This window comes from Strix aluco, chromosome 1 (assembly GCF_031877795.1).
Source record: "Strix aluco isolate bStrAlu1 chromosome 1, bStrAlu1.hap1, whole genome shotgun sequence".
In the NCBI taxonomy this organism is placed as follows: domain Eukaryota; kingdom Metazoa; phylum Chordata; class Aves; order Strigiformes; family Strigidae; genus Strix; species Strix aluco.
This window is the reverse complement of record NC_133931.1, coordinates 169,408,057-169,430,383: the sequence shown is the minus strand read 5'-3', so window position 1 is coordinate 169,430,383 and position 22,327 is coordinate 169,408,057. Positions and strand designations below refer to the sequence as shown.

General features: G+C 65.1%; 2 protein-coding genes across 7 annotated transcripts in view; one reads left to right on the top strand and one right to left on the bottom strand.

The window, feature by feature from the left end:
• Positions 1-1,940: 1,940 nt before the first annotated feature.
• Positions 1,941-20,148, top strand: PTPN23 (protein tyrosine phosphatase non-receptor type 23). Of its 3 annotated transcripts, none has more exons than XM_074844628.1 (25): positions 1,941-2,049; positions 4,571-4,645; positions 5,800-5,927; positions 6,318-6,394; positions 7,347-7,396; positions 7,899-8,030; positions 8,347-8,427; positions 9,707-9,838; positions 10,061-10,108; positions 10,392-10,448; positions 11,027-11,085; positions 11,377-11,456; positions 11,630-11,744; positions 12,051-12,116; positions 12,446-12,591; positions 12,922-13,230; positions 13,957-14,111; positions 14,215-14,366; positions 14,626-14,805; positions 15,007-17,083; positions 18,426-18,607; positions 18,811-18,915; positions 19,019-19,157; positions 19,264-19,377; positions 19,463-20,148. In XM_074844628.1, the coding sequence occupies exons 1-25, from the start codon at positions 1,966-1,968 to the stop codon at positions 19,997-19,999; spliced, it is 5,280 nt and encodes a 1,759-aa protein (XP_074700729.1). In that variant the 5' UTR covers positions 1,941-1,965; the 3' UTR covers positions 20,000-20,148. The 3 variants fall into 3 exon arrangements, with proteins under 3 accessions (XP_074700729.1, XP_074700720.1, XP_074700740.1); XM_074844619.1 differs by having other exon boundaries at positions 18,423-18,607; XM_074844639.1 differs by lacking the exons at positions 1,941-2,049; positions 4,571-4,645; positions 7,347-7,396 and having other exon boundaries at positions 5,821-5,927; positions 18,423-18,607.
• A 78-nt stretch (positions 20,149-20,226) lies between these two features.
• The window catches only part of SCAP (SREBF chaperone), a 65,919-nt gene continuing 63,818 nt past the window's right edge, over positions 20,227-22,327 (bottom strand). For all 4 annotated transcript variants that reach the window (XM_074844669.1, XM_074844660.1, XM_074844652.1 and 1 more), the window contains one exon: positions 20,227-21,678. In XM_074844669.1, the coding sequence (XP_074700770.1) occupies positions 21,433-21,678 (246 nt within the window). In that variant the 3' untranslated portion in view covers positions 20,227-21,432. The remainder of the gene's footprint in view (positions 21,679-22,327) is intronic.

Sequence of the window (22,327 nt, the reverse complement as noted above, 5' to 3'; positions counted from 1 at the left end):
GTGGGATGGATGGATGGATGGATGGATGGATGGATGGATGGATGGATGGATAGATGGGATGAAATCTCTGGGGTGGGCTGGGCTGAGATGGGATCGATGGGATGGGCTGGGATGGAGCAGGAAGGGGGTGGGGTGGGAAGGGCTGGGCTGGGCCCCCCAGCGCCGGGGAAAGCTGGGACGTCTCAGCACCCCCAGAGCACCGTGGGGTGAGGGGCTCACCCACACCCTCTGTCTGGGGCTGGTGGGGCTGGCAGCCCCCACGCCCCCACCTCCCCCTCCTGGGGACCCCCACATGTCCCCGTGGTGCCACCCCACAGCTGGGGGCTGGGCCCTGGGGCTGGGTCCCATGCCGCAGGTCCCCATGTCCCTGACACCCAGTGCTCCCATGCCCTGGTGTCACTCTGTCCCAGGTCCCAATGTCCCTGTGTCACGAGTCCCTGTGTCCATATGTCCCCAGGTCCCGATGTCTCTGTGTCGTGGGGTCCCTGGGTCCTGGGTCTCGATGTCCCCTGACACCAGGTGTCCCTACATTCCTGGGTCCTGATGCCGCTGTGTTCTGGTGTCCCTGTCCTCCAGGCCCTGATGTCCCTGACACCCGGTGTCCTGACATCCCTGTGCCCTTGACACCTTGTGTCCCAATGTTCCCATGTCCCAGTGGGTCCCAATATCCCTGACACCTGGTGTCCTGATGGCCCTGATGTCCCCAGTAGCCACTGTCCTGGTGTCCCACTGTCCCCATGCCCCAGCTCCCAATGTCCCTGACACCCAGTATCCTGATGTCCCCAGGTCCCCATGTCCCTGACACCCAGTGTCCCAATGTCCCTGTGTCCTGGATCCCGGTGTCCTTGACGTCCCCATGCCCATATCCTGTGTCCCAATGTCCCCAACACCCAGTGTCCCCATGCCCCAGGGATCGATGGATCAGAGGAGGGGTGGGAAAACAGGGGGATTTCTCACAGGTGAAAGAAGGTGGCTCCTGTCCCACTGGTATTTGGCAAGTGTTTGACACATGGGAACCTGCTAGCGAACCGAAGAGCTCATCAAACAATTAAATTCATGGGATATTATAGGAAAAAAACCCATTATTTTTCTGATAATGAACAGAGCTGGTGGTGGTTTCGTAGGGGAGAGTGGGGCATTGCCAGGGACAGCGACAGGGTGGGGACCTGGAACCTTAAGTGTATGTCATGGTATTGTGGGGAAACCAGGGGTCATCAAGGGAAAAGGGCTAATTAACAGGGCTAATGAATTACAGCGACGCAGAGGAGGGCGCCTGACAAGTATCCCAGCCCCCGCCATGGCGTGGCTCCCAAAGAATTCCCATCTCGGCTGCTGGATTGATCCCTCAACTGGTAAATATTGGGCCAGCACCGGTGAGGCCCGGATCCCTCTCCCGCTGCGAGGACAGGCCTTTCTGCGCCCAGCTCACCGGGCGGCCCCGCCGCCTTTTCGTTTGTGCCTTTAACATTGAAGATGGTGTTAGTCAGGGGCCGTGTCTGGGGGCGGGGAGGGCCGGGGCGTCGGGCGGGCATCGGTGTAGTCCGCTGGCCCCAAAGGGGACTCCCACACGGCTCCCCCCGCGGCCCAGGCTAGGCTCGGCCCAGGCCAGGCCTAACTGGGGCCGGCCGTTGCCATAGAAACCGCCAGTGCCCGGCCCGGGGGCGGAGCGTCGCCATGGGAACACCCGTCTCCCCCTATCGGCGAGCGCTGCGTCACCAAGGAAACAGCGCTGGCCCCGCCTCGGGGCGGAGCGTCGCCATGGGAACAGCCCCCCCCTTCAGGAGGCGGGCGAAGCGTCGCCATGGGAACCACCGTTGATAGGCCGGGGGCGGGGCGTCTCCATGGGAATGGCGCCACGGGGGCGTGGCGAGGGGCCGGAAGGGGCGTGGTCAGGCGGGAGGACTCGGTTTCCCGTGAGGCTCCGCGCGCGGTTCCTTCGGGCGGTTCCGGCGGGCGCAGGCCGGGATGGAGGCCGTGCCCCGCATGCCCATGATCTGGCTCGACCTCAAGGAGGCCGGGGAGTTCGCCTTCAACGCCGCCGTCAAGAAGGTGAGGCCGGGGAAGGGGCGGTTGGAGCCAGCGAGGGGCCCGAGGGGAGCGGGAGGGCCCTGTCAGGGGCGGGGCGGGAGGGGCCTGTGAGGGAGGGGGGTGCTTGGGGGAGTGGGGAGGGGGGGTTGTGAGGGGTCTGTGAGGGGGGTTGCTTGTGGGGGGGGGAGAGGGGGGTTTGTGAGCGGTCTGTGAGGGGAGGGGGTTGCTTGGAGTTTGCGTGTGTGGGGGTCAGTGACTCCGTGAGGGGTGGGGGGTCTGTGTGGCTGAGGAGTCGTTGAGGGAGAGAAGGGGGGCTCAGTGTTTGGGGTCTGTGAGGGTGAGGAGTGCTTGGGGGGGGGGGGAGAGAGGGGCTCTGTAGGGTGTGTTTGGGGTCTGTGAGGGAGGGGAGTGTGTGGGGCAGCGGGAAGTGGGAGGCTTTGGGGGGGGTCTTTGAGGTGTGAGGAGTGTTTGGGGTGCATTGGGGAGGGGAGTGTAAGGGGTTAGGGGTTTGGAGGGGGGCTGGTGGAACAGGAGTTACAGCTGGGGATGTTTGGGGGGCCTGTGTGTCGGCTTGAAGGGGAGGGGGGTGTCTGGAGGTGGGGAGCACCGGGGCTGAGGGCACCATCAGGTAGAGCCCTGGGGGGCTCCTGGATGTGATGGGGCAGGGAGGGGGTGAGGAGTGCTGGCTGGGTCCACGGTGGCTCGTCACCCGGTAGCGGCTCTGCCCTGCGTGGCACAGAGGGAGTAAGGCCGCGAGCGCATCTGTGCCCCCCTCGGACCCCCTGGCTTGGCCCCGCTCCCTTTGCTGCCTCCTTGGAGCTTCGGGACTCCTTGGAGCTGCGGCTGGGGGGGGTCAGCGGGTCCCTGCTAACACGGTGCTGCTGGGGGGCAGGTTCTGGGGAGCAGGGAGTCCCTGGAGCACTCCCCGCCCCGGGCAGAGCCTTCCCCAGCCACCTCGGGGGCGAGCGGTGAGTTGGCAAGTCCGTCCCCGCCGCATGTGACTGTGCTGACTCCCGACGCCGCAGCCGCCGGATCCAGCCTTCCCCAGCAGCGCTCGTTATTAACGCCGAGGCCGGCGTCGTTAGGAGATCCGGGTCGGCGATGGCCGATCCCTCGCGTCTCCTTTTCCTCCGCTCCCCCGGGCTTGCGTAGAAGGGGGAACCGAGGAGAGGGGGAGCTGGTTCTCCCGCCACCAACTGCCTGGGCTGACTGATTATCAGTCAGCTAAAAGCCTTGATCCCTTTGTGGCGCTGTCGGAGGAAGGTTAAGAGTACAGTGGGTGCGAGGTGACCGGCTCCTTCCTTCCTGGAGGCCGCCACCGAGGGCCGTGGGGGACGTGATCTGTCCTCGCCGCCCCAGTGGGGACGGAACCGATGGCTTAAGGGAGGTGAAGTTCTTAATTAAGCAGCTGTAAACAAGCTCCACCTATGACTGGCGTTTTCTAGTGCCGCCTACAGATGAAAAGCATGATTTATTGATGTGGAAGGAGGATGGGAGGGGTTCTCTTGTGTTGATGCCACCACCCTGCTGCTTTTTTGGGGTGCTGAGGGGGAGCTGGCGTCCCATCGGACCCCGGCAGTGGTGTGGGGCCATCCCTGAGCCCGGAGGAAGGTGTTGCAGGATAGCTGAGCTGAGTCATGCCGTGCTGGCCGGGACAAGGTGTGGCGGCCGTCGGCGCGGCTCTGGCCTGGCCGTGCCCATCTGCGAGCGCCGGGGGAGCCGGCGGTGCCGTGGGCCTCGCGGTGGCACCTCCCAGGGACCTGCGGCAGAGGGGACGGTGGCCTCCAGGTCCGAGCTGGGCCCAGGGACTGGTGACTTATCAAAAGTGGGTTGTTGAGGGAATTTTTGTGCATGGCAGCAGGTGGAAATCTGTTTTGTGGACCAGGCTTCCCCGCGGACGTTTGTTTTGCTGGCTCCTGAGAAGCAACAGGGAATAGAAACCTGGTGCCCTGGTCAAAACGGAGAGGGAGGAGAGGAAACTTCCCTCGTTTCTCCAGCACTGAGCTGTGTTAACCTTGAGCTGAAGTGACAGAGCGGGCGGGCAGCCCGTCAAATGTCCCCAACCTCCCTTACCCTTGGAGGATCCCACGCTGCCTGAGGCTGGGAAGCACTTTGCTTTCATCCAAGCGCAGAGGGCATCGGGTGTGAATCCGGAGTGACTTCAATTTGGTCTGTCGCATTCACTGGTGACTCCTCAGGAACTCACAGCCGCTTGATTCCAGCTTTTGTGCCCCAGCTCCGAGGTCCCCATCGGCTCCTGGCATGAGCTGGGTCGGTTCCTCTCACCAGGGCATTGTCTCCGCAGGACTCTGCACCCGGCTTTGTGTTAAGCTGAGGTTCAGCAGGAGCCGGGCAAAATTTGGGGCCTTTTGGGGGGCAAACAAGCTCCCAGCCAGGACGTGCAAGGCCCCAAGCCAGCACATGCCCCTTCACACTGCCAGACCTGCTGCGGGGGCTTCTCCCAGGCTTCCCTTCCGGGGCTGGTGAGGCGGCTCTGGGTGTCGAACAGGGCCAGGCTCTCACCCCTCTCTTCTCCCTCCAGTTTGTCCTGAAAAACTATGGGGAGAACCCGGAGAACTACAACGAGGAGCTGCGGAAGCTGGAGCTGCTCCGGCAGGTAAGCTGGGCTCCCTCCTGAATTGCTCACGGCCTTGGTGAGACCTGCCCGAGCTGAACTGGGGGAGCTGGTTTGTTGCCCGCCCCCTGCTCAAGGACGCGTCTGCCAGCTCCCACCACCTCCTTGGTGAGCTGCCACAGCTGCTCCTCTTCCTCACCAGGGGCCCACGGAGGAGGCTTTTAGCAGCTGGGCCGCATCCTGGGCTCCCCAGATGATTCTGTCTTCCCAAGGAGCATTCAGGGGTTGGGCGTTAGGGCTCTGCTCTATCCTCTTTCCTGATTTTGGGGAGTTTTGTGTTGAATATGAGTTCCCGGTTGGGTGAAAGGAGTTGTCTTGTGCGGTCAGGCTGGTGCCTGAGGCCTTTGTAGGGAATAAATCAGCCCTTTGCTCTCAGCTCCGGAGCCCAAATAGTTGTGTTAGTCAGCAGGGTCTTTGATTTTGGGGCCACTGGTTAGAGACACAGCCTCAGCCCCCGCCAGCTGGCAGCCCAGACATGACAAAACCGTCTGGAGACGGTCGGGGACGTGCCAAGCCGGGCCTGGTGCCGGTTTGTCCCGCGCCGTAGGTTTTGTAGCGGAGCCGTAAGCCTGATGCGTGGGGTGGAGCTGGGGTAACTCGTGGTGCCGGCACCGGGGTCAGCTCACCAGCCTCTCCAAAGCACAGCGGTGGGATTCCTGCAGGCACAGAGCTGGGTGGGTGCTTAAACACCCCCAGCCCGGGATCTGGGGAGCACCAGCCTCTGCCCGTGGGCTTAACCCTGAAGCGGGAGGTTGGGAAACCTTTCCAGGGTCTCCTGGGAGCGTTTGCTGTGGCAGCGGGTCCTGTGCCCTGTCCGGGACACCCCCTTGTCAGTCGCTCCCCAGTTCCCCCTGTTTATTTCACCCTTCAGAGCCTGTGCTGGAGAGAGCAGAGACTCTTCATCCCCAAAACCAGTTGCTCTGGATCTAGAAAGTGGCTCCCTCCAGCCTCATTTTTAGGCAAACAGACCTGTTTTTCTAGCTGCGTTGTTTTCCATCTCACCTGGCTCTGGCCATCCCCTCCTGCCTGTGGCTCTCGCCACAAATCAGGCAGATGCCTGCTCCTGCCTGACACATTCCCCGCCAGCGTGGTCCTGTCCCCAGGGCAGTTTCTTCTTCCTCCTTTCTCCCCTCCAGAGCGCCGTCAACGTGCCCAGGGACTTCGAGGGCTGCAGCACGCTGCGGAAGTACTTTGGCCAACTCCACTACCTGCAGAGCCGCATCCCCATGGGCGCTGAGCAGGAGGCGGCGGTCCCCATCGCCTGGTCAGGAGCAGCCCCCTCTCCCCCTCTCCCCTTCCTCTCTCTCCGCCGCGGGGCTCAGTCAGTGCGGGTGCGAGGATCGGCTCCCAACAGGAGCTTCTGGAAATACAGAGGCTGATCCAAACCAGAGCAACCAGCTCCCTCTTCCCTGTGCGCCTCCTTCCCTGATACGCTCCTCCCCGAAGCCCCGTGGCTGTAGCTGGGGGGTGCGGGGGTGTCCTGGGTGCCCCTTGGGAAATGGTTGTCCTGCCCACCACCTCCGGCACCTCGATTCGATGCCCAGGGTGACACCCTTCTCCAAACCTCCGAGGGAGCGCGTCTCCGGGCAAATCCTTCTCGTGGCCCCTGTAACCAGCACACTGGTAACTCCTAACCAGGCTTCTCTCCCCACAGGACTGAGATCTTCTCAGGCAAGACGGTGACTCACGAGGACATCAAGTACGAGCAGGCGTGCATCCTCTACAACCTGGGTAAGGGCCTGGGATACCCTCTTGGTCTGCCCTGGGCACGAGGGATGTTCTCCCCCTTCTCTGCTCGGCGCCTACTCCGAGCTCCAGGTCAGCCTTCCTCGGAGCAGCCCGCCTGCTCCCGACAGCAGCCGTGGCCCAGCCTGCTCATGTCTCTTCCCCTCCTCTGTGCTGCCCACGGGACTGAGTGCTCGGCATCAGAGCTGCATGAGAGGTTGAGTCCAGCTTTTGTCCAAAGCCTCCTCTCCTTTCTTCCCGCCCTGAGCACGGCCTGGTCGTGCGCTGGTCTCGGTCAGCGGTCGCACCGAGGAGGCTGACGTGGGGTTGCAGTGTTACAAATGCCCTTTCTGGCACGGTGACGGCCGCAATCATGCTTTGTCTCCTCCAGCACCCCATCTCCTCAAAAGCAGCAAATGAGTGTAAAAGCATCAAATCTAACACTTGTCCCCCCCTCCCTTGCTATCCAGCTATGGACAGTCGTGCCTCAGACTGGGGTTTTTTTGGTAGCCCCAGAGGGAAGGTGACGCTCAACCCCTGGACACTTCACACAACGGGAACGCTCCCATCCCTGGCGTTAGAGCTGCCCCTTGCACTGCGGCTCAGGATTGCAGAGCAAAGCAGTTTAGCTTAAACCTCAGCCCAAGGCTGCTCCCAAAAGTTGGAAGAAACGCACCTGTTAAGCCAGGAGGGTGTTAGATATTTGCTTTTCAGTACTGAGGGGCTGTTTCCAGCCCAGGGACTTCCCTGTGCTGAATGACTTGCGTGTACAGCCTTCCACCCCGAGATGGTCATCCCTAGCACCGCAGTTCCCGGCGTCCCACCAGCACGGAGAGCCAGCTGGGCGCTGCTGGGTGTCTGTGGCTGACTTCCCATGGATTTAGGCTTCTCTGGTACAAGGCACCCGCTCTGCGGGAGCGGCGGAGTCGGGGCTGGCAGGGGTGTCCTTTTTCCGCAGGTGCGCTGCACTCCATGCTGGGCGCCATGGACAAGAGAGTGTCCGAGGAGGTAACGATCCCCTGGGTCCTCCCTCAGTGACTTTTCTCTCCCATGCGGTTAACAGCCACGAGCCGGCAGCGCCCGGTGCTTCCCCTCTGTGACCTGGGTGGTTACGAGCATCGCGATGTCACACGCCGGCTCTGGGTGTCTGCTGTGACCCAGTATCGCTGCCGAGCGTCCCGAGGGGCCGTTGTGTCCCTCCATGCCACGACATCGCTGTCCCTGCGCTAGCAAGGCTCTGCCCACTTGCTGGCCAGGTTGCCCTTCCACCCTCAGCACGTAGGGCCAGGACGGGGGAGATCTGACACAGCTTGGGGTGTCCACTGAGCCCTGTGAGCCCCAGAGACTCGCGCCAGGCTTGCAGCAGCTGCTTTTGGGGGTCTGGGAGGGGGCATGAGCAGTGCGGGGAATGTCTAACCTCCAGTTTGTCACCCGAACCCCAACCTCCGCTGGCTTGGCGTACGTGCAAGAGGGCTGCACACACCTGATACGTGTTCTCCCATCCTCTCAGGGCATGAAGGTTTCCTGCACCCATTTCCAGTGTGCTGCCGGGGCCTTTACCTACCTTCGGGATCACTTCCCCCACTCCTACAGCGTCGACATGAGCCACCAGATCCTCAGCCTCAACATCAACCTCATGCTGGTAGGAACTGGTTCCACCTCCACCGGGGCACTGGTCATACTGGGACGGCTCCTTGCACAGCTCAAGGACAGCTGCTGCTTGACTGGGAGAGGGGTGTTGGTAGGGTTGGGGGCTCCACATGGAGTCCGAGCGCTTGGAGCCAGGTGAGACAGGACCCCAGTGCCCCACGGGGGCTGTTGTTTGTGGGCTCCGGGCTGCTGTAGGCATGAGGGGCTCCCTCCCGCGGGAGGGGAGGAGGTTTTGGGGGACAGTGGGGAAGAGGAACTGCGTCCCAAGGTGCAGGGGAAACCGAGTGTTGCCCCTTTGTCTTGGGCAGGGCCAGGCGCAGGAGTGTCTCCTGGAGAAGTCCATGCTGGACAACAGGAAGAGTTTCCTGGTGGCCCGGATCAGCGCCCAGGTGAGTTCCTGGGTGATCTCTGCTGTGCTGAGCTCCTGCCTCGGCGCTGGCAGCTCCCAGCACAGCCCTGCTCCCGCAGCACAGAGTGGGGCGTGGGATTGGGAGCTGGGGGAGGGCGTCCTGCATCCTGTGCAGCGTAAGCACAGTCGGACGGTGGTATGGGGTGCTGCCGCTGCTCGGGCTGTGAGCACAACCACCAGCTCCTCAAAGGAGAGTGTAAGGTGCTCGGGAGGGAAGGGATGCTGAGCTGAGGGGCTGGGACAGGCTGGAGAGGTGGGATGGTGCAAACCTCCTGGAGTTCAACAAGGCCAAGGGCAAGGTCCTGCCCATGGGTCGGGGCAAACACAGGCTGGGGGATGAAGGGATTGAGAGCAGCTTGTGGAGAAGGACTTGGGGGTATCAGTGGATGGAAAACTGCCTGTGAGCCAGCAACGTGCACTCACAGCCCAGAAAGCCACCCGTGTGCTGGGCTGCACCCAGAGCAGTGTGGGCAGCAGGGCGAGGGGGGGGATTCTCCCCCTCTGCTCCGCTCTCCTGAGACCCCCCTGCACTGCTGGGTCCAGCTCTGGGGGCACCAACAGCAGAAGGACACGGACCTGCTTGAGCGGGGCCAGAGGAGGCCACAAGGATGCTCGGGGGGCTGGAGCACCCCCCTGTGAGGACAGGCTGAGAGAGTTGGGGGGTTCAGCTGGAGAAGAGAAGGCTCTGGGGAGACCTTAGAGCGGCCTCCCAGGACTGAAAGGGGCTACAGGAAAGGTGGGGAGGGACTCTTGATCAGGGGGTGTAGGGATGGGATGAGGGGTAACGGTTTTGAACTGCAAGAGAGGAGATTTAGATTAGATGTAAGGAAGAAATTCTCCCCTGTGAGGGTGGTGAGGCCCTGGCACAGGTTGCCCAGAGCAGCTGTGGCTGCCCCCTCCCTGGAAGGGTTCAAGGCCAGGTTGGATGGGGCTTTGGGCAACCTGAGCTAGTGGAAGGTGTCCCTGCCTGTGGCAGGGGGGTGGGACTGGGTGATCTTTAAGGTTCCTCCCAACCCAAACCGTTCTCTGACTCTAACCCCCATGTGGGGTGGGTTTATCATGGTGATGTCACTAGTCCCTGGCTCTGACCCAAAATGCAGCTGCAAGTCCCCACTGGCCGCTCTGCCATGCTGGGTGGGTGATCTGAAACCTTGGGCACAGACACTGGTACCGGTGAATCCTCCGTTCCCTCGCTGCTCTCGATTCCACCTGAGATCCACCTTTCCAGGGGTTCCCAAACACCCAAAAACTCTCCATAGGTGGTGGATTACTACAAAGAGGCCTGCCGGGCGCTGGAAAACTCAGAGACAGCCTCTCTGCTGGGAAAGATCCAGAAGGACTGGAAGAAGCTGGTTCAAATGAAAATTTATTATTTTGCTGCTGTGGCCCATGTAAGTGGGGAGTCCATCCGGGGGGCTGCTGGGCTGTGGTGGGGGGGCCCTGCCCTTTGCTCCCAGCCTGGCTGGGGCTGCTCAGGCCCGCTGTGGCGCGATGCCCACCACGGTGCGACCCATGGGTGGGCTCTGGCTGCTCTGAGGGGGTTTTCTTGCCCATTTCAAAGCTCTCCCTCGAGTTAAGGAGCTCTGACACTGCAGGGGTGTGTTTTCTTGCAGCTGCACATGGGAAAACAGGCCGAGGAGCAGCAGAAGTTTGGGGAAAGGGTAAGCAGATCCATGTCCCCCCACCTTGTCCTGTCCGAGCTCTGGATTGCAGTCAGGGGGTGGAGTCCTGGAACAGATTGTCACATGCCAATTGGGTATCTGCAGCCGTGGGGACATGAGCGTGTCCCCAACGATGTCCTGCTTCCTGCAGACGATTGTGGGTGTTCTTGGAAAACCCCAGTGTGCTGTAGAAGCTGCAGCCCTCAGGGACTGCTGGTGGTGTTCCTGGCCAAAGCAGGGGCACCTACTTCTGTGCCAAGCCTAATTCCTGGTCTCTCTGCAGGTCATCTACTTCCAGAGTGCTCTGGACAAACTCAATGAAGCCATCAAGCTGGCAAAGGTGCGTTCCTGCTCCATCTGCTATAGCAGTAACGGGGTTTGTAAAGTTCCTGTGCTGGGCCCTGGGATGCCAGACTGGGGAGATGAGAACTGGAATCTGTTCAGCAGCGTTCCTTGCTATTCAGTAGGTTGGCAGACCCATGCTGGCTTCCCAAAGCGTCACTTTGCTTCCCTCTGGGACATCCAGTCAAGCCCAAGGCTCTGGTATCTCCTGGCCGCTCAGTCTACCAGGGCTCTAGCAGGGTTTGCTTCGGTTTTAATCATCCAGGAGCCTGGGGGCAGCTCTAGAAGGGTCATGGCTTTGCAGCTCTCGGCCCTGCCGCCTTGGTGGGCTCCCCACAGAGCCCCCGGTGTCAGTGCTGCGGTGCTGAGGAAACCCAGGACAGCCCCACCACTCTGTCCCCACTGGGACACGGAGGAGTTGGGGCTGCCTCCAGCCTTCTCAGCTCCTTTCTGGGGCACAAGGAGAGATGGTTGGTGAGGCTGCTGCGGGCTTCCAGGCACGCTCGGGCTGTGGCCGCGGCACGCAGACAGTGATACCCGTTCCCTGCCAGCGCTAACTCGCTCTCGTTTCTGCAGGGCCAGCCAGAAACCGTCCAGGAAGCCCTGAGATTCACCATGGATGTGATCGGTGGCAAGTGAGTCTGTGCACGGGGCACCCCTGGACGTAACCATCCCGCTTCTCTGCGGGTCAGAAGTGCCTGGTGGCCGGAGCAGCCCCGGGGGTGTCCCTGGTGTCCCCCAACACACAGAGCCGAGCACCCCGTGCTGCCTGAGGCTCTCGGCACCTGCGGCTGCTGTGGAAGTTGCTCTTCGCCCTCCCTGGAGTGAGCCCAAGAGACCCAGGGCCTGACCCCGCTGGGAGCGAGCTCGGGCAGCCGGGGAAGCTGCCCACTCCTCGCTGACATGGCATCGTTTCTTGTTTCGAGGTACAATTCGGCCAAAAAGGACAATGACTTCATCTACCACGAAGCCGTGCCTGCGCTGGACACCCTGCAGTCCGTGAAAGGTGAGCGTGGGCCGTGCCAGCTCCTGACAGGACAGGGACACGCACGTGCGGTGAATCCACGGGGCTCTGGGGGCTTCGTGCCGTGATGCCGTGCTCCCCGTGGACCTGCCTCGGGAATAACCGGTTCCCTGGGGAGGTTTCAGATGGGTGCGTGTTGCGTTTTTGACCCCCAGGTGCCCCGTTGGTGAAAGCCCTCCCCGTCAACCCCACGGATCCAGCCGTCACCGGCCCCGATATATTTGCCAAACTGGTGCCCATGGCTGCCCACGAGGCCTCGTCCCTGTACAGGTGGGTCTGTGGCCCCTGGGGGGGGGTTTCTCTGAGGGGCCCCAGCGCAGCCACTGTGAGCTGGAACCAAACCACCCACAGTGGTTTCCTCGGGGAACCACCGACGGCCTCGAGTCGTCCTCGTGTCTGGCCCTGCCCCGGGTCTCTCCGGGCAGCCGGCGCTGGCTGTGCTGCCCCGCAGAGCCGGGACCAGCCGAGGCTCCGGCCGACTCCCGCAGGGCTTGGAGCACTTGTGATTTACGGTGGAGTCTTCCCTATTCACAGCACTAAAGGATTTTTTTTTTTCTTTTGTTTTTTTCGCCGCAGCGAGGAGAAGGCCAAACTGCTGAGAGACGTGATGGCAAAGATCGAAGCCAAGAACGAAGTGCTGGAGTACGTGTGGGCCATGCCGAAACAGGGCCCTGGCCGGTTCCTCCCCGCTGGGCTCCCTGCGGCCCAGCACGGGGCTGTCCCCACCGTCCCCTCGCCGGGTTTCCAACCCCGGCACCAGGAGGAGCGCAGACGTCCCTGACCTGTCCCCCGAGTGCGGTCGAGCCCAGTTTGCCCAGCTCTGAGGCAAATCCCGTCCCCCCAGCAGGTTCCGGTCCCCAAATTCACCCCGCAGCTTTGCTGCACCCCGAGCTGGCCGCCGTTTGGGATGGGGGGGGGGGGACGTGCAGGGGGCTCTGCCGCTGCTCAGGGCCTTGTTCTCTCGCCCGTAGCCAGTTCATGGACTCGATGCAGCTGGACCCCGAGACCGTGGACAACCTGGACATGTACAGCCACATCCCTCCCGTCCTGATGGAGAAGTGTGCCGCGCTCAGCGTGCGCCCCGACACCGTCAAGAACCTCGTCCAGTCCATGCAGGGTAAGGACACGGGGACCTACGGCGGGGACACGCCACTGGGCCGGCCCTGGGGGCTCGGTGTGGGGAACGGCCACTCCAATTGCTGATTCCTTCCTGATAGAAATCCCTGAACCCCAAAGCGTTTTTCCCTGTTGACCAGTTGTGGGGGGACGCTGCTTCCTTGTGGGCCAGGCCACCCAAGCCCAGCAGCCAGGTGCCTGGGCCGGGCTCTCCTCGCCCTCTCCACTTGCCCATGGCCAGATTTATTCCTCAGGCTCTGCTGTCGGTGCCTGGCTCAGGCCTGGGGTGCGTCACCAGCCTGTTGCCAGCCCCCGTGTCTCTCCCATGCAGCGCTCTCCGGGGTCTTCACCGACGTGGAAGCTTCCCTGAAGGAGATCCGAGACCTCCTCGAGGAGGATGAGGCTCAGGAGCGGAAGCTGCAGGAGCTTCTTGGGAAGGCCCCAGCGCCCCAGGGGTCCCCCCCAGGGCTGGCCGAGGTCAGCAAGGAGTGCTCCAAGTACGTGGAGGTGCACGAGAAGGCCAGCTTCACCAACACCGAGCTCCACAAAGCCATGAACCTCCACATCGGCAACCTCCGCCTGCTCAGCGGGCCACTGGAGCAGGTCCGGGCTGCCCTGCCCTCGCCTGCCCTGACCGAAGGTGAGTGGGGTGAGCTGAGTCACAGAATCCTCTCGGTTGGAAAAGCCCTTGAAGCTCCTCCAGTCCAACCATGAACCTCACCCTGACCGTTCCCAATTCCACCAGATCCCTCAGCGCTGGGTCAACCCGACTCTTCAACCCCTCCAGGGATGGGGACTCCCCCCCTGCCCTGGGCAGCCCATTCCAACGCCCAACAACCCCTTCTGCAAAGAAATCCTTCCTAAGAGCCAGTCTGACCCTGCCCTGGCGCAGCTTGAGGCCATTCCCTCTTGGCCTGGCGCTGGGTCCTTGGCTCAAGAGACTCCTCCCCCCTCTCTGCACCCTCCTTTCAGGGAGTTGCAGAGGGCCAGGAGGTCTCCCCTCAGCCTCCTCTTCTCCAGACTCAACCCCCCCAGTTCCCTCAGCCGCTCCCCATCAGACCTGTGCTCCAGACCCTGCACCAGCTCCGTTGCCCTTCTCTGGACACGCTTGAGTCATTCAAAGCTCGGGGCCCTCCCAGCACCGCTGGACAGGGTGGGGGCTTGTCCCCATGAAAAACATGTCAAATGGGGACCTGGCACAGGGACAGACACCCCGTTACCACCCCAGTAAATATCTGGCTTTAATATCGGGTGTTCCAGTACCCCCGTGGTGTCTCCCAGGAGCGGGCTGGGGCCCGGGGGGGGTCACACCCGGCTCAGTGGGGTCTGGCGCGGCCGCTCAGCCCCCCCTCTCTGTGTCCCCCAGACGACAAGCAGGTGCTGCAGAACCTGAAGCGAATCCTGGCCAAGGTGCAGGAGATGAGGGACCAGCGGCTGTCCCTGGAGCAGCAGCTGCGTGAGATGATCCAGAAGGACGATATCACCACGTCGCTGGTCACCACCGACCGCTCCGAGATGAAGGTGGGCGCCGGCCACCGCCCTTGGGGGAGCCCCTTCGCGCAGCAGGAGCTCTGCCCCCTCCCCACCTCCTGCGGCCCCTCAGATCCTCCCCCTCTCTTGGCAGAAACTCTTTGAGGAGCAGCTGAAGAAGTACGACCAGATCAAGGTCTACCTGGAGCAGAACTTGGCCGCCCAGGAGAACGTCCTGAAGGCCCTGACGGACGCCAACGTCAAATACGCAGCCGTGCGCAAGGCCCTGGCCGAGGTGGAGCACAAGTGAGTGGTGTGTGGGGTTGGGGAGAGGATTCCCAGGGGGGTCTGGGTGCGTGCGAACAGCCCCCCCTGACCCCAGGGAGGGGCGTGGGGTCACTGCCGGCTTCCCCAGCCTGTCCGTTGTCATGCTGGGGGGCCACTGGTGGCAGTTTGTCCTGGCCCCATGCCCATCCCAGGTGGGTGCTGGTGGGTTCCCCAGGAGCAGGGCTCCCCCGCTTGCCTAGTTTCGGCCTGGCTCAGCCCTTGGGCCCCCTCCCTGCAGGTGGAACACCACCGTTCAGACCTTGGTGGCCTCCTACGAAGCCTACGAGGACCTGATGAAGAAATCCCAGGAGGGGAAGGACTTTTACACCGACCTGGAGGCGAAGGCCGCCAAGCTGCTGGAGAAGGCGCGGGCCGCCTGCCAAGCCGCCGAGGCCAACAGGCAGCAGATCTTGGAGAAGTAGGTGGTGCCGGAGGGGGCGTAAAACGGGGGTCGGGGTCCCCGCAGCCACCCCCCCAGGGCGCTGGGGAAGCACCTTGGGGTGATCCTCAAGCTGCGGCTCGAGGGTTCGGCCCGGGGGCACTGGGCAGCACCCCCCTGGGCTGGCGAGGGGCCGGCAGCCCCCCGCTGAGCCCCGCTGCCCCCCTCACCCCCCGGCAGGGAGCTGAAGAAGCAGCCGCCCCCCCGGCCCACGGCCCCCAAACCCGCCCTGCCGAAGAAGCCTCCGGAGCTGGACGCGGGCGACCTGCCGCCGGCGCTGAGCGCCCTGGTGCTGCCGGAGCCACCGGAGCTGCCCGAGGAGCTGCGCAGTTTGCCGCCGGACGTGCTGGCCGGCCACCTGGCCCGCCTGCCGGCCCCCGCGCTGGCCGCCCTGGCTGCTGGGCTACGGCCCCCCGAGCCCTTCTTGCCCGCGGCCCACCTGGCCAGCGCCCCGCTGCAGCCCTTCGCCCCCACCCGCTTCCCGGGGCCCCCTGCCCTCCCTGGGCACTACCGTCTGCCCGCGGCACCCACCGCGGCCCCCGGCCCCTTTCCCCCCACCGCGGGGGCCCCGCTGCCGCTCCTGCAGCCCTCTGCCCCGCAGCCGGCCGGGCCCCCCCCCAGCTCGGCCGCTGCCCCCCAACTCTTCCCGCCCGCCCCCCTGATGCGAGCCCCGGTACAGCCCGGCTACGCGGGGCCCCCCCCGCGCTCGTCCCCGCAGCACGGGGCTCTGCCCGGCTCTGCTCCTGCTGCCTCCTACGGGCTGGCCCAGCCGGGGGGCCCCACGCCCGGCCCCCTCAGACCCCCGGCCCCGCCGCCAGCACCCATGGGTGCTCCTGAGCCACCCCTGGGCGCACGCCCGGCCACCACCACGGTGGACAGCGTCCAGGCCCCCATCTCCAGCTGCACTGCGCCCCCCCGGCTACCCAGCCAGGGGCCGGCCGGACCCCCAGGCCCCTTCCTCGCCCCGCAGCGCCCAGGGGGGCCCCCTGCCCCCTTCCCCTACGCCCAGGGGGGGCTGCAGCCCTTCAGGCAGCCGGCCCAGCACCCCTTCCCTCCCGGGCAGCACCCCCACCCCTTTGCCCCCTCCGCACAGCTCCAGCCCCCCGCGGAGGCAGCTGCTCGTGCCCAGGGCCCGCAGGCCTTCCCCCCGGCCCCCTTCCTGCCCCCGGGGAGGGCCCCTGTCCCCCTGCCCTTCCCGCTGCCCCCCCAGACCCAGTTTGCCCAGCAGCCCTTTGCCAGCCCCGGGGGGCAGCCCCCCCTGCCACCACAGCTCTACCACCAGCTGCCAGGGCAGGACAAGCTGCCCCCCCAGGGCCTCCCCACCCCCCACGGGGGGGCCCTGCCCTTCCCCAGCGGCCCCCAGCCCCTGCACCCCTCGCTGGGGGGGCTGCAGCCGCCGGTGCCTGCCAGTTCCCCTGCTCTGCCCTTCTGCCCCAGCCCTGCCCCCCCCAGCAGCCAGCTGCCCCCCAGCCAGGCGGGTCCCCCCCACATCCCCCCCCCAGCCGCTGCCCCCAGCCCCAGCCTGGGCCAGCTGCAGGGCACGGTGGTGGTCCAGGGCCCCCTTGTCCCCTCGCCGGCCCCCTCCCCGCAGCCACCGCTGCCCCTGCAGCCCCCGGCGCTGGGGGTGCCGCCGAGACCCCCCCCCACCGTGCCCCCCCCCGGCGAGGGCCCTTTCCAGCGGCAGAGCTCCTCCACCGACGACCTGCTGTCCTCCAGCCCCGAGAGCCAGCACGGCGGCCCCAAAGCGGCCGGCGGCCACCCCCTGCTGCAGCCCACCAAGGCCGACGCCAAGGACGGGCAGAGGCCCAGGGCGGTGCAGCTGATCGAGAACGATCCCTACGAGAAACCCGAGCGAGTCCTGCGGCTGCTGGAGGAGCTCGACCGCTTCCGCCGGCGGGTGGAAGGGCTGGAGCGGCCGGGGCCCGGCGGCAGCGCCGAGCTGGACCTGGTGTGGAAGGAGCTGCAGGAGGCGCAGGAGCGGGACGCCCGGCAGCTCTCCATCGCCATCGCCCGCTGCTACTCCATGAAGAACCGGCACCAGGACATCATGCCCTACGACAGGAACCGCGTCGTCCTGCGCTCGGGCAAGGACGACTACATCAACGCCAGCCGGGTGGAGGACCTGTCGCCGTACTGCCCCGCCGTCATCGCCACCCAGGCCCCGCTGCTGGGCACCGCCGCCGATTTCTGGCTCATGATCTACGAGCAGAAGGTCTCTGTCATCGTCATGCTGGTGTCAGAGCAGGAGCTGGACAAGGTACCGCCCTCCTGGTGTCCCTGCGCTCCCCTCGTGGGGTGGGGGGGGTGTTGTATATGCCAGTCAGAGAGGGACCTGGGGGTGTTGACTGACAGCCGGCTGAACAGGAGCCAGCAGTGTGCCCAGGTGGCCAAGAAGGCCAATGGCATCCTGGCTTGTATCAGCACTAGCGTGGCCAGCAGGGACAGGGAAGGGATCTCACCCCTGTGCTCGGCACTGGTGAGGCCGCCCCTCGATGAGTGGGTTCAGTTTTGGGCCCCTCACTCCAAAAAGGCCATTGAATGACTCGAGCGTGTCCAGAGAAGGGCAACGGAGCTGGTGCAGGGTCTGGAGCACAGGTCTGATGGGGAGCGGCTGAGGGAACTGGGGGGGTTGAGTCTGGAGAAGAGGAGGCTGAGGGGAGACCTCATGGCCCTCTACAACTCCCTGAAAGGAGGGTGCAGAGAGGGGGGAGGAGTCTCTTGAGCCAAGGAACCAGCGCCAGGCCAAGAGGGAATGGCCTCAAGCTGCGCCAGGGCAGGGTCAGACTGGCTCTTAGGAAGGATTTCTTTGCAGAAGGGGTTGTTGGGCGTTGGAATGGGCTGCCCAGGGCAGGGGGGGAGTCCCCATCCCTGGAGGGGTTGAAGAGTCGGGTTGAGCCAGCGCTGAGGGATCTGGTGGAGTTGGGAACGGTCAGGGTGAGGTTGGTCAGAGTCTGAGGTGGGTGATCCTCCCCCTCTGCTCTGCCCTCATGAGCCCCCACCTGCAGTACTGTGTCCAGCTCTGGAGCCCCCGACACAAGGAGGATATAGGACTGTTAGCATGAGTCCACAGGAGGGCTTCCACGAGGCTCGGGGGGCTGGAGCACCCCCCTGTGAGGACAGGCTGAGAGAGTTGGGCTTGTTCAGCCTGGAGAAGGCTCCAGGGAGACCTTAGAGCGGCCTCCCAGTACTTAGAGGGCTACAGGAAAGGCGGGGAGGGACTTTTCACAAGGGACTGCAATGACAGGACGAGGGGTAGTGGGTGGAAGCTGAGGGAGGGGAGGTTTAGGCTAAATACAAGGAAGAAGGGTTTTACTGTGAGGGGGGAGGCCCTGGCACAGGCTGCCCAGAGCAGCTGTGGCTGCCCCCTCCCTGGAAGGGTTCAAGGCCAGGTTGGACGGGGCTTTGGGCAACCTGGGCTAGTGGAAGGTGTCCCTGTCCATGGCAAGGGGGGTGGGACTGGATGACCTTTAAGGTTCTGTGATTCTAACGGTTGGACTGGAGGATGTTCAAGGTCTTTTCCAGCCGAGATGATTCTGTGATTCCGTACTGGGGGGCTGCTCCCTCCTGACGCTGCCCCCCCTGTCCCCTCCCCACAGCAGAAGGTGCTGCGGTACTTCCCCCCCGAGCGGGGCCAGCCCCTGGTGCAGGGCCCCGTCACCCTCGTCCTCACCAGCCTGAAAGTCGCCCCCACCCACGTGGAGAGGATGATCACGCTGCAGTACCGGGACCAGAGCCTCAAGCGCACAGTCGTCCACCTCCAGTTCACCTCCTGGCCGGAGCTGTATGGCACTGGGGGGACAGCGGGGGGGGGCTGGCTGGAGCCGGGGGGGCCCCTTGAGCTGCCCCATCCCTGCTGGGGGGGACCTCAGAGCTTCAGGGCTGGTGCGGGGAGGGGCTGGGGGCAGCGCTGACCATTCCTAGGGGGGGTTGGGAGCATGTTGCCCCCCCCCCCCCCCCCCAAAATGAGCGTGTCCCCCCCCCCAGGGGCCTTCCTGACAGCAAGGGGAGCCTCCTCCAGTTCATCCAGGAGGTGCACGGCCACTACCTGCACCAGCGCCCGCTCCACACCCCCATCGTGGTGCACTGCAGGTGAGCGGGGCTGGGGGGGCTTGCGAGGCTGGGGGGGTGCCCCCCCCCTCCAAATTTGCACCTGTCACAGCCGCGGGGGTGTGTTGGGGGGGTCTCCCCGCAGCTCCGGCGTGGGTCGCACCGGCGCCTTCTGCCTGCTGTACGCGGCCGTGCAGGAGCTGGAGGCGGGGAACGGCATCCCCGACCTGGCGCAGCTGGTGCGGCGCATGCGGCGGCAGCGCAAACACATGCTGCAGGAGAAGGTAACGGGGCGTGGGGGGGGGGGGTGTGGGGCTGAGCCCCATCCCCGGGTGTGGGGGGGCTCACCCTGTGTCCCCCCGCCCCCCTGCCCCAACTCTTCCCCGGCAGCTGCACCTCAAGTTCTGCTACGAGGCCGTCCTGCTGCAGGCGGAGCGGGTGCTGCACCGCCACGGCGCGGGGGCCCCCCCCGGCCCCAGGCCCCCCAACAGTGCTTCCCCCAAGGTGAGTGTGGCGTGGGGGGGGGCTGCCTGGCACAGAGCCCCCTCCCCTCAGGGCTCACGGTAGTGGGGGGGCCTCTCTCCCACAGCTCTACTTCCAGCAGGACCCCCAGGACCTGGTGCTGGGGGGGGACGTGCCCATCAGCTCCATCCAGGCCACCATCGCCAAGCTCAGCATCAAGCCGGGGGGGGCCACCGGGGAGCCCGGGGGGGGCTGGGGGCCGGACTCTGCCCCTGCCCCGGATCCCACCGACACGGAGGCGCTTCCTGAGGCCGCTGCGGCCCCCGATGGTGTCGGTGCCCCCGTCCCTGCGCCCTCCCCGCCGCAGCCGCCCCTCCCCGAGCCCCCCGGTGCCCCGGAAAGCAGCAACCACGTTGCGGAGAGCCCCGAGGCCGGTGGGGGGGTGGGGGTGCCCCCTCCCGGCGCCCCCCCTGCCTCTTCCCTGGAGCTGCTGGCGGCCCTCAGCCCCGAGGCCTTCACCCTGGACGCCTCCCTCAAGGGCAAACAGCGCATGAACAAGCAGAACTTCCTGCAGGCGCAGGCGGGCGAAGGCCTGCGGGGGCCCCGGCCCAGCGACGACCCCCTCAGCATGCTCGACCCCCTCTGGACCCTCAACAAGACGTGAGGGGGGGACCCCGAGGGGTGGGGGGGGTCCTGCCTTCCTCTACCCCCCTGCTTTGTACAGGTGTAACAGTGGCGCTCGCCACGTCCTTTGACTCCAAGAACTGACTTTTTCAGCTCTTTGCTACTAAAATAAAGAGAGTTTGATCCGCAGCGGTGGGGGTCTCTGCTGCGGCCCCGGGGTGGGCGGCCCTGGGGTTTGGGGGGGTGGCAGCAGCAGCTGAGCCCTGCTCGGGTTAGTTCCGTTTAATGGAGGTGTCCTCGTACACGTTATAAAACACGATCCGGTACAAAAGCGTCCCCTGTACAGTACAAAGCGTACAGCTGGGCTAAGGCCACCCGAGGCGGGGAGGGGGGCGAGCCAGGCCCCTCAGGGCCTCCCACCTGCCCCAGTGCTGCCTCTGCTCTGCTGGGGGTTAGTGATGGAGGGCAGGAGGGCCTGGGGACCCCCCCCCCCCAACCCTCAGGGGTGCAGCAGAGCCCCAAGCCCCCCCCATGGAGGAGCTTGGGGGGAGCAGCCCCCTCGCTGGGGGTGCTGACAGCAGGGCCCTTTGGTCTCGCTGTGGCCTCCTGGCTCCCCATGCACCGAGGGTGGGGGGGGTGGTTTTTATTCCCCCAGAGCCTCCAGGGAGGGTGGGGGGTCCCAGCCTGAGCCCAGCTGCAGTGGGAGGAGGAGGAGGAAGGTGCTATTGCTGCGAACTGGGCGCAGGAGGAAGCTGGGAAGGGCGTCAGGGAGCGGGTGTGGGGCTGAGGCCCAGCTCTGGGGGCACGAGGGCGGGCGCTGCTCCTGCGCTCTCCTGCCGTAATAAATAAATATATACAGCGTATAAATAAATAGGGCAGGGGGGGCTGCGGCACAGAGCCCGCCCAGGGCAGGGCGGGGGGCTCTGCCTGCACCCCAAGGCACGTGGAGGCCGAGCCAAGCAGTGGGGGCTCAGCTGGCCCCCCCCCGGCCCTGGCCAGCTGGGAGGTGGCCAGGCAGCGCTGCCTGCTCCTGCCCCGCTCCCCCGCGGGCTGGGCCCAAGCTGGGCCCCACTGAGCCAGAGCTGGGCCCGGCTTAGCTCAGCTCAGAGCAAGAGGCAGCGCCACTCGCCCTCCGGCACCTGCTGCCCTCCTTCGGGCACCCCAGGAGAGCTGCCGCAGCCCCCCGCGGGCTGTCCCCACCGCCGCCCCAGCCTGAGCAGGGTGCTGGGGCAGAGCTCAGCACCTCGGGCGCTCCCTCCCTGTGGCAGCCAGGACCATCGGGACACTGGGGAGCCCCAGGGACCACGCAGAAGGGGCAGGGAATAGGGGAGGGCTCAGGCCGCTGGGTGCCGAGAGTCCGGTTTCGGGGGGAAGGCAGAGCAGGGGAGCTGGTGTCCCCGTCCCCTCACCCACGGTGCCCACCCCTCTGCTGCCCCCTGTCCCCCCCCGCCGCCACCTGCCCCCTCCTCCTCCTCAGTCCAGCTTCTCCAGCACCGAGGGCACGTAGACCAGGCTGAGCTCGCTGCCGAAGTTGCAGACGATGGCGGCGTTCTCCAGCACCAGGATCTGCCGCGCCGGCTGCGATTCGTTGCTCTTCCCCAGGTAGACGGTCTGGAGCAGGTCGCCATAGCCGATGTCCCAGAAGGAGACGCAGCCCTGGCCGCCCGTCACCAGCAGGTTGTCGGAGATGACGCCCAGGCTGGCACCGCAGCCCAGCTCCTGCGCGGGACCAGAGGGAGGTCAGTGGGCAGGAACCCCCCTGCCCTGGCCAGGATGAGGCCGTTCAGCCGCAGCCCCGCGGCCAGCCCGGCCCCACGGGCGCCTCCGCGCTGGAACGGGACCACGGGGCCTCACAGGGGGATGGGGGAGCCCGGCCAAGCACCAGAATTGGGCTTTTCTGCGCCTGTGCATGTTACAGCGTCAGCCAGAGGGGCTGGAGAGGTGGGACAGTGCCAACCTCGTGGAGTGCAACAAGGCCAAGGGCAAGGTCCTGCCCATGGGTCGGGGCAATCCCAAGCACAAACACAGGCTGGGGGATGAAGGGATTGAGAGCAGCCCCAAGGAGAAGGACTTGGGGGTATGAGTGGATGGAAAACTGATTGGGCTGCACCCAGAGCAGTGTGGGCAGCAGGGCGAGGGGGGGGATTCTCCCCCTCTGCTCCGCTCTCCTGAGACCCCCCTGCAGTGCTGGGTCCAGCTCTGGGGGCACCAACAGCAGAAGAACACGGACCTGCTCGAGCGGGGCCAGAGGAGGCCACGAAGATGCTCAGGGGGCTGGAGCACCCCCCTGTGAGGACAGGCTGAGAGAGTTGGGGGGGTTCAGCTGGAGAAGAGAAGGCTCCGGGGAGACCTTAGAGCGGCCTCCCAG